The sequence below is a fragment of the Acomys russatus genome, chromosome X, assembly GCF_903995435.1.
Source record: "Acomys russatus chromosome X, mAcoRus1.1, whole genome shotgun sequence".
Taxonomy (NCBI): Eukaryota; Metazoa; Chordata; class Mammalia; order Rodentia; family Muridae; genus Acomys; species Acomys russatus.
Genome location: NC_067169.1, coordinates 86,683,858 through 86,696,931, shown reverse-complemented (window position 1 = coordinate 86,696,931; position 13,074 = coordinate 86,683,858). Strand labels below are relative to the sequence as shown.

Genomic DNA, 13,074 nt, shown 5'->3' with positions numbered 1-13,074 from the left:
GCCTCTATCCTTTGGGGTAGCATTAGCTCGAATCTTAACAGTAAATCCTAGAACATTTGGGGCTGAGACATTGCTGAAAATCACATAGTTTTGTGCATGAATGACAAAGAGATGTGACTTCATCCAGAGGAGAAATTGGGCTAAGTTGGAGGAGGCAGGAAGGAATCAATGGGTCATGGAACAGCTTCATTCAATTGCATCTGTCTGGTGTCTAACAAACTTTCACATTGTGCATTGGCCATATCCCTATCTTACTGCCTTGTCATAGATAGACCATTTTACTTCTTTAAACCCATTTTCCTATAGGTAATGTGAGAGGTCAATTTCCTTCAGAAATAATTCTGGTCATTGGAGAAGTGCACCAAAATGTTTTGAAATAATATCCTTGTATGTGAGGGGTAAAATTTAGAAATCTAATAGATCTTCTTATTGACCGTCTTCTAGATTGAAAATAATGAGACATTTAAATTAATGACACTTTATACATCCCAGGGAACATGAAGCTATTTTCGTTTTGACTAGGAGAAATAACAATGGTGTTTATAAACAGGTTTCTTCTTCCTGAACTATTCCGCATGGGAAAGAGTGTTCAACCCTAAATTAGTTGTTTTTTTTTCCAGTTCCAGTTCTGCAACCCTAGAGGAAGAGAAGACTCTTAGAAAGATCTCAAGGGCAAATCCTGCTTGGCCTCATTTCCTGTTGTCTTGCTGAGGGCCTCCTAGGCTCAGTAACAGAAAATAGAGAGGCCTAGGAGCTGGTTGTCTATACATCACAAAACCACAAGATGGCAGTAAAGCAAGGCAAATTTGTTTTGTTTAGCAATTCTGCTCTTTATAGACTGTGAATCACAATTTCTTTGCTTCCATTTCCTCCCCTGGAATTGCTTCTGTAAGCTTCAATGCCAATTTCTGCTTCCTCTTTCACCTTTATTGTGTGTTAGTCTTTTTCCTTCTCCTGTAGAATGGTACTGTATCTTAAACCTTTGTTTAAAAGCAGAATCTCAGGATCTATTTTTAAGACCAGATGTTAACAGTGTAGCACCCAAGTCACAGATCTCTGATAGCGAGGATGGAGTGAGATAATATACAAAATCTGTTGAGTTCAGAGCCCAAATCCTATAAATGTGAATTGCAGCTGCTATCACTATGGCTATTGTTGCTATAGGTCAGACTAACCCAGAGGTTTGGTAATTAAGTAAAATTGGCTACAAAGGACCAAAGCAAGCACTGCCACAGTCCTAGGAGCAATCTTCTGATGAGGTTGAGGTTACAGGGTAGATAGGAAATGTCAAGGCTGTGCCATATGGTTTCCTACAAATAATGGCCACTAAGCTTCATCTAAGTGAATTATAAGGAGTGGTTAGAAAGATAAAATTTTATCTCGCAAGTGAAAGCCCCGAGCAGGGCACCCAAGCACAGGGTAAATTCTAAGTAAATTATGGATTCCTTTCTACCTTTTCCCCTATGGGCTATTGTTATACTTTACTTCAGACCCTAGTGGCTGGACCTAAGAATCTACTGCACTCTTCCCCAGAGATACGGATGCAAGGAAATCTGTAGTGAAGCCTAGAAATCTGCATCTTAAAGTTATCTCAGGCATTTGTAGGGACTGTGACTGCAGAAAGTGAAGCCGAGAAGCACTCATGCTAGGCTCTGCACTGTTTTTTTTCCTTAATGTGCCATCATATCCACTGCTCTGTAAAGTAAGTAGCCACTCGTATTTTTCCCATGAGGAAGAAAAGCTCAAAAAGGCTAGTGGAGTACTCCTGTATTCCCAGCAGAGGCAGATGGGTCTCTGTGAGTTTGAGACCAGTCTGGTCTACAAAAACAAGTCCAGGATAAACAGGGCTGCACACAGAAACCCTGTTTTTAAAAACTGAAAAAACACACAAACAAACACACAAATAAACGCTAAACAACTTGTCCCTGGGGATCCAGTTTAGAAGGGGCAGGATATGATTTCAAATGAAGGCCCCTGTAACTGTCATGCTAGGTGCTTCTCCCTATATTATACCAACTCTCCAGGTCCAAATGCCCATAATTCCAGTCCTTATACATCCTGACTAAGTGAGAGAACTTTCAGATACATGTCATCTCTCTATTAATTCCTTCTTATAGAATGATATTCCTGAAGCTGCAACCCGATGAATGAATAAAATGCAGGAAACAGGATTAACTGGGTAGAGCAGGTATGTTGTAAACTAAGAAGCCCTATACTCATATTGGATGCCTTAAGTTGAGGAATTTGTTATTACTAAGGTGTTTGAGGTTATTATAAGCCTCTATGACACGTATCTGTTAGGTGATGGGGTCTATATAGAAATAGCTAATGCTTACAGCTGGCATTGGCAGTGTAGGTCTCAGTAAATTGCTTGAATGAGGAACAGTCACTCCTGGGTTCTGGAGTAGGTTAGGTTTCTTATACTAGGACTTTAGCATTCTTCAGTATTTGAGAATATATCAAAAGAGAGATAATATTCACTCACTTTTATATGTTGCATGATGACTATATACACAGTGTTGAATAGATTACTACAAAACGCAAAGTTCAAAGAGCTTATAGTTTGAGGGGAAAAATTACACAGCTATAGAAGAAATGACTGATAACAATGTTATTCCAAATGTATGACACCAACAGCAGTAAATGTGACAATGCTATGGCACACAAGAACTCAAGAATCATATCTTCTTTCTCTTAATATTCACTCATTTGACTTACTAGAGGCATCTCTTTCTTCCTTCCCCTCCATCTCTTTATTCCTCTTACTCTTTTTCTTCAGTCATAAGATTGCTTAAAGACCCTACATACAAGTATTTTGATATGCCCCATTCTTTGGTTAAAGTGATGCTTGTTTGTTTGTTTGTTTTTCTAACAGAGTTCCTCTGGAGCCTTGACTGTCCTGGAGGACTCACTTTGTAGACCAGTCTGCCCTTGAACTCACAGAACTCTGCCTGCCTCTGCGTGCCAAGTGTTGGGATTAAAGGTGTGTGCCACCACTGCCTGGCTAAAGTGATATTTATAAAATGCAAATCTGTGCCATTCTTCTTCTATCCCAATTGTGCCTTGCACATTACTTTCAGGATGTTGTCCAGACTCTATGATTGGGCCTGCAGGGACCATAGCCATGATTTCCATTCACATCATCTTCTTCTCTTGCTGAGTTATCCTGAGAATACCAGTTCCTTCCCACTGCCTCAATTTTGCAACTGTCTCTTTATTTCATAGCACTGCCTCCTTTCCCTGCCTTCCCTGGAGGACTTCTTGTTTTTCTTCAAAATATCTTTGTCCCCTTTCAGCTGAATTCCATCCCCCATTTGCATCCTTGTATGGCTCTATATCATGTTGGTAGAACATTTCTTCATGCTTCATGTTTTTGATCTTACCTATATGAGAACAGCTTGTTTAAAGAGCTTACCACAGGGCCAGGCATGTGGAAGTATTTGACTGATATTAATGACTTCAGTTTCAGTTACTGGCTTACTACTGACAAAGTTCAAGTGGATACAAGCAGAGGGCTATTGAACAGATATGAGAGGAGAGGGAGCAATTGCTTAGAAGCCAAGTGTCCTAGAGAGATCATGCTGAGTGAAAGCAGTCCAATATTTGCTTAGTTGTTTTTTCACTTCTCTCCTTAGGGAGAATGCCCACAGCTATTCTAAGAAGCTGCTCTGGGTAGAATTAATGAGCTGTACAGAGGGCAATAGGATGATATGGGCAATTTTTAAGGGGCCTGGAGGTCAGCCTAGAGAAAGACAGAAAAGCACAGATTAAATAAGCTTAAGGCATGTTTCTTCTCACTGAAGAAAAAGATGAGCAGAGACCACTAAAATTGATAATGATATAAGAAACCCAATACATGGAAATAGGGATTGGCAAGGGAGATTTCAATAGGAATCAATCTGTTTGCCTGAAACATGTGTCTGGGAGAGGAAAAGCAGATAGATGAGGACATTATGTTATCATGAGAATTGGGCTTCCTTTGCAAGTGCCATGGCCTGGCCTTTCCTTCTCATCAGAGCATTGGGCTGGAATGAGATGAATTCATTAGGCTAGAGTGTCTTACTCCTTCAGAGATTTGATTGAATCAAGGTTAGTACTTCCACCAATAGTGTACTTACCTAAACAACGGAAAATTTCTGGGTTTTTTCCCCCTTTTCTGCTAAGCTTCCTTAGCAGAATTCTGGAATATTCACTGGGTTCTAGGCTTCCAATATAGGCAGTTGGTGACAAGCATACCCAGATTGGAGTGTGAGTAGAGAGATGTTTTCATAGTCTTGGCTGTCTGTTTCCTGGGGGCTGTGGGGGGAGAGGTAAGATGTTTGGCAATTGTTCTTGAATTCATTAGCTTTGCTTTGCTTTGCTTTTGAAGATGTTTCATCTGTGTTTGCTCATACCTAGTGGAGAAAGGGATTGATCTGCTCATTTAGCTTCTGTTCCATTGAAAATCTCCCTGCGCTGCTTCCTATACAAACCCCGGAGTTTACAATCTCAAGGCAACAGGAAACAATTGAGGCCACTGCCTTCTTTCAAACCCCCGCTGCTTCTGTTGCCATATGAGTCAGGCTTGTGTGGCAAAAGTATTCCAAAGGAGAAAACGGCAAACAATTCTCTTCCTCATTGTTGCCTTACACACTGAACAGCAGCTTGGGAGAGCTGTATCATAAATTTAGAGGGACCACAGCTATGGGAAGAGCAGGTAGCTTTCCTGAGCGGAAGTTTTTCTTTTTTGATAGAAACTTTATTTTTATTATAATTTATTGACATTACATATAAATTGCAATCTCCTCATTCTTTTTTTTAAGAGTGGGATATAACTTTCTTATTTACTCTGGTGCCTCACATTTGACCATGTCCCCTGGAGGGGGAGACCTGGTGGCACTCAGAGGAAGGACAGCAGGTTGCCAAGAAGAGACTTGATACCCTATGAGCATATACAGGGGGAGGTTATCCCCCTCAGGAACAGTCATAGGGGAGGGGAAGCTCAAAAGACAGATTTGCCTTGCTCAATTTGTATGTCTGTCACCATCATCACTGTTTCCTTTTTCCTCTGATGACATCTTTCTTTGAGATAGTTATTGAGCATTTTTTTTTTGTTTTTTGTTTTGTCTTTGTTTTTGTTTGTTTGTTTTTTGCTTCTAAGATGATGTCCTGTCCTGATTCCAAAGTCTGATGCCCACATTACTGCTAAGCCACAGTAGCCACTGGTAAGCCACAATACCCACTACTAAGCCACAGTAGCCACTGATAAGCTACAGTAACACTGATAAGTCACAGTACTCAATGCTAATCTTCAGTACTTGATGCTAATCTATAGTACTCAATGCTAGTCTATAGTACTCAGTGCTAATCTACAGTACTCAATTAGTTTAAGTGCTCAATGCTAGTCTAGAGTACTCGATGCAAGTCTAAATAACTCGATGCTAATACAGAGTACAAGCGTTAGTTTGGTTCTAAATTCTCCCAGTCGCTCATCAAAACACTATGACAACTGTCAGGCATCATGGTCATAAACTGCATAGGACTAGGGCTTTACAGAAGATGACCAGTTTAAGTGTCATTCACTGATTTAAAAATAAAAAACAGTTCACAGTTGGATGGCAATAACTTAATGCTGAATCAAAGGAAACAGTCAAACTCCAATCCAATTTGATTTGCAACTTGGAATAAAAGCAACATGTCTTGATTTAAATGTCAGGCCCACTGCTGAGTGATGATTTAATAACTTTTATGAGGGATCCTGTCACAGCAAATTCAACACTGGAATAGAGTGACTCAGAAAGGGTGTTAGAAGTGATGCAGAAGCACACAAAAAGGAACAAACTTATCTCAGTGTTCATCCAGAAATTTTGCATAAAGCTAATTTGCAGTAAGAGCATATTCTCTTCCCCTATCCTGCCACCCAATCTTTTTCTTCACAGACACCCATGTACGGATGTGGAGAAAACCTCTAGGTGTGATGTCGACTCACTGCAGTTATTTTCTGAGGATATGGGCCCTGGAATAAGTTTAGCACAAAGGTTCCAAAGCAGCACATTCAATTCAAGGACAAGGAACACTAAACTTCATTGTTTCTTACGAGATTCTAAGAACTGATCTGGCTCCATTGCCCCATCTACAGGGAAGTACTTAATTACTTTTCCCTGTCTTAAAGGGGAGTTAGACCCAGTGTATTTAAGAGATCCCCTACCCTACAAGTCTACAGTTTCCTAGCTTCAAGAAAATTGTTATTTTTCCCTCAATACTTTTAGAAATTTCTTAATTTGAGGGTTTCTCGGTTTTCCTTCTTGGGCAATTATTTTATAAGAAAGAACCAAGCATACCTACTCAGAGCTGAGAACAGCCCATTTTGTTGGGTCAATTCTCCAGTTATGAACATTTAACCTTGTTAGGCTAATCTTTCAGTTATCAAGATGCATTTGAAAAGAATTTAAATTGTAAACATCTGTTGTTTGACTAGGTAAGGGTCTTCAGTCTTGAAAACTATTGATTTAATAGGGAATCTCTTTGTGTATTGTTAGATGTGTGTACTCAGTGTGCTTGACCACAGGTTAATGGTTATTTTAAGTTTCCACATATTTTAATTCTTTTATATAAAGCTTCAAAGTCTAAAACTATGCCTCTAACATAATGATTCTCAGTGAAAAGCAACACTCTTCTCCCCCCCACTGATATTTATACATATATTTGCAAATATATACATATATTTTAAATATATACATACATATGCTTGTAAATATATACATATGTTTGTAAATATATACACATATTTGTAAGTATATACATATGTTTGTAAATATATACATATATAAATATAAATGTATACATATTTAATTTTGTGATTGAAGTAGGGGAAGGGAAACTTATTGTGTACAACTAATAGATAGAAGCCAGAGAGGCACAATAATTAGAACAACCCTCCATGAATATCTCTGCTCTATACAAAAGAATTTTCCATTAAAAAATATAAGATGTGCCATAGTTGAGACAGCTTGTTCCATCAAATCATCCCTTCATAAGCAAGCAAACAAACAATCCATTGTTGCACACTGCTTGTGAGAAAGATCAGAGCCATCCTCTCTCTGGATGTATATTTGGCTTACTTAATTAATTACTTTTGCCTTTATATAACCAAAATACATGAAGGAAACTAATTGAGGAAATGTTTACTTTGGCTTACAGATTCTGTCCATCATGTTGGGAAAGTAGAGTGGCTATGTCTATGATAGCTGTTCACTTGTCATGAACTAGAAGTCAGGCAGAACACGCAGAAAACAGGTGTGATAACCGTCAAAATCAAAAATGTCTTAACCTCCTAAAGACCCCACATCCTTCAAACAGGAACTATACATACAAAGCCCAAGCCTATGAGGGACATTATAGTTCCAGCTATAGCAGCATGTTATTTGCAAATTTACCCTATGTCTGAATAGTAAACTACTTCTAAGCACATCATGTTCTTCCTCGCTCATGTAACTTTGCTCTCTCTGCCTAAAAAGTGCTCTCTTCCTACTAGATAGAGGAAACAGAAGCAAGGCAATCTCTAAATCTTTCCAAACTGACAAACTCCAGGTTCATTGGTAATGATTGAGGAACTACATTGACTTTGGACCTTGACGTTCACACACACACACACACACACACACACACACACACACACACACCATGACAGGTGTGGGAGCTGGCGCCCCGAAAAATGACAAGAATAATCGTAAGCATTGCTCATTCTCATAAAGTTTAGATTACAGTAATTTATATCACCGAAATTTTTCTCCTGGTATAACACAAAGCCATGCTACTGAACTTTAAATTAGGCCTGTGCTTGCCACCTTGCTTCTGAGACTTTTAAGTTTGCCAAGTCATTTGCCTTCCTGAAACTCACTCGAACAGAAATAACTATGATGGCTGTGAGAATAAAATGAAATTGCAGCATTTAAAATATTGGGTACTATCTAGGACTGATGGTATATGTCCATGACCCAGAACTTGGGTGATTGATGCAGGAGGATTGCAAGTTTGAGGCCAGTCTTGTCTATATAAAGGGTTTGAAGCCAGTATGGGAAACATAGAGAGCATGCTTTTTGAAAATGTTGATACATAGTAGCTATTAGGTAAATAGTTAATAGAATATGAGTCTCAGCACTACATCTACTAGTAGGATTTAGAGGTTGAGAACAGTTTGGTGGAGTTTCTTAAAAGTGGCTAGAAGTGAGGAGTGGTAGCTCATTGGAGTTATTCCCTGTTTCTTCATCCTTCCACGTGGGACTCTTCTATCAGTGTCCAAACAGTTGGAGGAGTGACTGACAGTGATAATCAAAGGGGAACAATAGTTCTACTTTGTTTGTTTTTTCCTATTAGCAATACCAGATACACAGCTCCCCTGTTCCCTCAAGCAGCTAACAGGTAGGTAGTGAGGAAGGTGTGGGATGAAAGATGGACGTCTCCTGTTTCTCTTAACTTCCCCTACAGCAGCAGCAGGCTAGGACTTAGGTGCTATTCAGTGGCTTAACAAGCGTGTTTGTATGAGGAAGTTCAGCATGCACTTGAGATGGCTAAAGGAACACCTTGGCATGGGCTTACCACTGAGTGGTAACTGGTTCTTCCTTTTGAAAGGCTTACCAAGGCCTTTCTTGACATTTCTTTACCTTGTAGAGCTACTCACACGGTAAATTGGCTTCCTTGTCAGGGGCTTGAGCTAAGGGCACACCATATTAATATTATACTATGACATAATTCATGTATAATTTTCATTTAAAGAAGCAAGCCTTTTCCTGGTCCCAAAGTGCATGTACCCACTAAAAATATTCCTGCTGTTCTAATGATGAGATTATTTGATAAGAGAGTAAAAACAATAGATGTGTGATGCCATTTCTATGCTAGATTGGGAAATACTGAGAAGCATGAAGTTGCTTAGCAATTGACATACCTCAGAGGTTGCTCCATCTCAGGGATGGCTCCTGCCTATTCTGCATTGTCAGCACATTTCAATTGGAGAAGCTAGAGGAGTGGCTCACTAGAAATATGTTATAAATTGATTCAGAGGTCTCTTCTTTTGAACTGATCAAGTCATAAGAGGAAAATTTGTGGAAGATTAAGAGTAAGGCTAAGAAAACCATAATATGAGACTGACAGAGATGTGGTCTAAATTCTTCTTTCTGCCTTTCTGCATTTGAGATACTTCTTAAGCCTTATATTTATTTATAATCCACATATTCCAGTATGTACAATGGTTATATATATATATATATATATACATATATATATATAACTTTTCTTCCTACTGCTAGCTGAAGAAGGTTTACCCAGCTCTAGTTTTCATAGTAATTTTCAAAGCATTTGTTTTGAATGTGTGAATGAATTGAAGAAAACATCTCTTCCTCTCCCTCTCCTTTAATTCCTCCTCCTCCTCATAATCTTTCCTAAACAGTTCCACCAACTATAGCCCAAGCATTCAAATATATAAGTATGTAAGGGCCATATCATTCAAACCACATATGTAATTAAAAAACAATTTTATACATGTTTTTAAAACCCTCTTCTTTCATATTTATGGTAGCACTGGCAATCTAGATTTACTATTTTGGTTGGGGCCGCAGGAGTTTAGGAAAGTTCTATGATTGCCCAGGTCTAATGACAAAATTCTACTCCTTAGAATGATTGACATGTGGCCCTTGTCAAGATAGAGGGTAAGTGAATGGCTACTCAAACTCAAAAGGGAAGAAGGGTGGGAGTATGACAGCCTCTTGTGAGGGAATTTGACTTAGATAGGTCAGAGAAAGTCCCAGGAGGTAAATGATGAGATATTATAAATTAGAGAACACTGACCAAACAGAAGAGTGTGATAGGAAGCGTATGTGTGTATATATATATATATATATGAAGGAATTGTTTCAGGGCCAGGGAACACACTGTGCATAAGCTTTATAGTAAAAAGGCTATGGGACATTTACTAGAGCATTACTTTTGGTTTTTGATGTCACTTGAAAATTTAGATGAGAGTGTTTTGTGTTGATTTCTGAAAATGTAAGAACACCCATCTTTAAAAGAGTGTCAGTGTAGAGATGACATTGAAATTTTACTCACTATCGTATAAGCACAATAAGCTTTAGCAAAGAAGTACCAAAGACCTCCTTTACTGTGGAGGGGGAACAGGAAGACAATAAACTATATGAAATGTAAAGTTTCCTTTCACATTTTCTCCAACAGAAAAAGGCACATGTGAGATGCTCAGATTGATCCATACTACTCTACTTGGTTAGGATGACTTGGGCCTATGGTAATGGGTCAAGGAAGGATTCCAATAGGTGGCAAGTCCTGAATAGTATGAATCAGTTGACAAGAGGACAGAAGTGGTATTTTTCACCATGAGAGACAGTGTAAGCAAGGACTTGGTAGTATAAAGACAATGTGAGAAATTTTGTATAAACTAGATGGCATGAGTGGAAAAACAAAGCATTATTACTTGAACCCGTCTTAAATTCTTTCCATCCCCATGAGAAATTTAAGATTTACTGGGTACCATGTGAAGACAATATTTGGTATTTGTTCAAACATAGGCCTAAAAATATAAGTTCTCATAAGTATTAGTCTTGGTATCTTTGACTTGATGTAGTCACACTAGTTTTCTGCAAGACTGTAGGGTGGAGAAAGATCACTGCCTATTTCTTTCCCCAGGACCTCTCTACAGCTTTGTATAATTAGGAACCTCCTGCCATTTCCTGAGTCCTACTTGCTTAACCACTTTACTATAGCACTCTAATAACTCATTAACTAATAGCTCTTTTCTGGACATTAATATTTCCCTAAAGATTCTTACTAAAAGCATAGATCTGTCAAACAAGGTGACCTACTTTTATAAAATGGTGTGAGGTGAGGTGAATGTGTTTGAGCATGTGACTTTTTTTTTTTTACCCTTCAAAGGGAAACTTCTCCATTATAAACCTAATTTTGATTCCATTGTATACTTTCTCACAATTACTAAAAGATTAGGTTAAAATAGAGACATACAGTAAGAAGAAAGGGACTTGATTTTGCCTATCTTATCTGATGATTCAGGACAAGGATCACTTACAGAAGCACATATATGGGGTAGTATATATCTTTGATTAAAGATATAGTGTTTGTGAACATCATTAAACATGGTCCACAGTCAAACTCTATCACTTCTTAACTGTGTGAGTGTTCACAGTATGTGCCTTGTTTACATCTGGCTCATGAAGTTTCTGCCATGATCAATGAGTTATATGTGTAAAGAACTTAGTATAATGTTTGATATATTATTAGCCTTCTCCTATTGTTATTGCAATTACATTGCTGCAATGTCACTACCAGCACCAGTCCCAGATTCCTATTCTAATAGTAAATATATTTTTATAAAGCCTTGCTAAGGCATGGACCAACTCTCTCTCTCTCTCTCTCTCTCTCTCTCTCTCTCTCTCTCTCTCTCTCTCTCTGTATATATATATACATACATACATACATACATACATACATACATACATACATACATACACACACACACTAGAAATTAGGGAAGAGGAGGCTTGGGAGAAAAAAGGTAATAGAAGGAAATTATGTAATTATATTTTAATTAAAAGTATACTGTGAGAGATTACAGTTATTACCTGAAAGGATATATGAGAAGCCAAACCAACATTTATGCCTCTATCCTTCTTTTCACAGGAACCTGTAGACTTGGCTGGGCCTATTATTGTGCTGGGGGTGGAGCTGCTGCAGCTATGCTGATCTGCACCTGGCTCTCTTGCTTTGCTGGAAGAAATCCCAAGCCAGTTATGTTGGTGGACAGCATCATGAGGAATACCAATTCTTATGCCATGGAACTGGATCACTGCCTCAAGCCTTAAACTTTGAACAATTTACTAAAGAATGTGAGAATTGGGGGCTGGGGTGGGGGAGATCAGAGAAGAGGTAGTACTAAGCCAAAGCAGCCACCTACTAGTAGTATAGCCTAGTGCTTGCATGCTTTTTAACCACCTGTCATTCATTTTCACATCCCCATAAAACTCCAAGTCCATGAAAAAAGTTTCCACTAGCCACCCAAGTAGCATTAGCTCCATTATGCAAAATAAGATCTTTACTTGAAAAAGAAAAAGAAAAACCAAGAAACTCCTCTGCTACTCCAGAGCAATTGTACTCAGAGGCTCTAGAAGACACACTAAGCTAGTTCTTATCCACTCATTTACACGGCTCTACCCACAAACATATCTCAAGTATTACTGGTCAAAACTTTTGTGTCTTTCTCAGGCCTAAACTTTGTTTTCTTCTTTTTCTCTTCTCATGTATGGGAAAGCTTGGTAGGATGGTACCTTCCAGTGGGTATAACAGTAATCATGTTTCCTTGGGTATAGTCTAGGGCACCTTTCACATTATGCATTAGGATAATCATAGGAGTTAGTTTTCTACTCTTTCAGGGTGGCTGGTATCAAAATATAGTGCCTAGTGTTACATAAGCAGTTCTAGATACAGAAATAATGTTCATTGAGTATGCTGAGTCAAGTGTAGCATTTGTAAAGTATTCAATAAATATGAAATCACATTGATGATGGCAAGGGTGTTTTTGCTGTAGTCTCCTTGAAACATTTATCTGAGTTTATTATAAGTGACTAGGAAGTCTGAAATGGCATTTGCCCCAGTAATCATTTGTAGCATGATACAAGTCTCCCTGCCTGCTTTAATGACTGCTCTTCAAATCATCTTGCCTCCATCTGGGGTGAGTTAGATATGAAAGAATACAGCCATGATGTCATCGAGGACTAAAGTATTTTTAGGCCTGGCTTCTATCCCATCTGTGATCAAGGCTGATGGATGGTGTAGAACTTGGTGTCTCCAGGGAAAAAAATTAGTCTCACCCCTTCCGTCAGCTAATTAAGGCCACTGCTATTATTCCATAACTCCAGCTTTTGGGACTAGGAAGGGCCTGTAAATCAAAAGGCCAGCCCTTCTGTTTCTATTCTTAAATGTTCCAATATATTTGGTCTGCCTAGAAGGAAAAATAAAAAAACCAAAATAACAAAGCTGGCTTGATCTATTGAAGAGTCAGAGTCCTTACTTAATTCA

The 13,074-nt window shown here is 38.6% G+C and overlaps 1 protein-coding gene across 1 annotated transcript in view; it reads left to right on the top strand.

Moving 5' to 3' along the window:
• The window catches only part of Lhfpl1 (LHFPL tetraspan subfamily member 1), a 39,774-nt gene extending 27,875 nt beyond the window's left edge, over positions 1-11,899 (top strand). The window contains exon 3 of the mRNA XM_051141451.1: positions 11,680-11,899. Within this exon, the coding sequence (XP_050997408.1) occupies positions 11,680-11,861 (182 nt within the window). The 3' untranslated portion in view covers positions 11,862-11,899. The remainder of the gene's footprint in view (positions 1-11,679) is intronic.
• Positions 11,900-13,074: the final 1,175 nt, after the last annotated feature.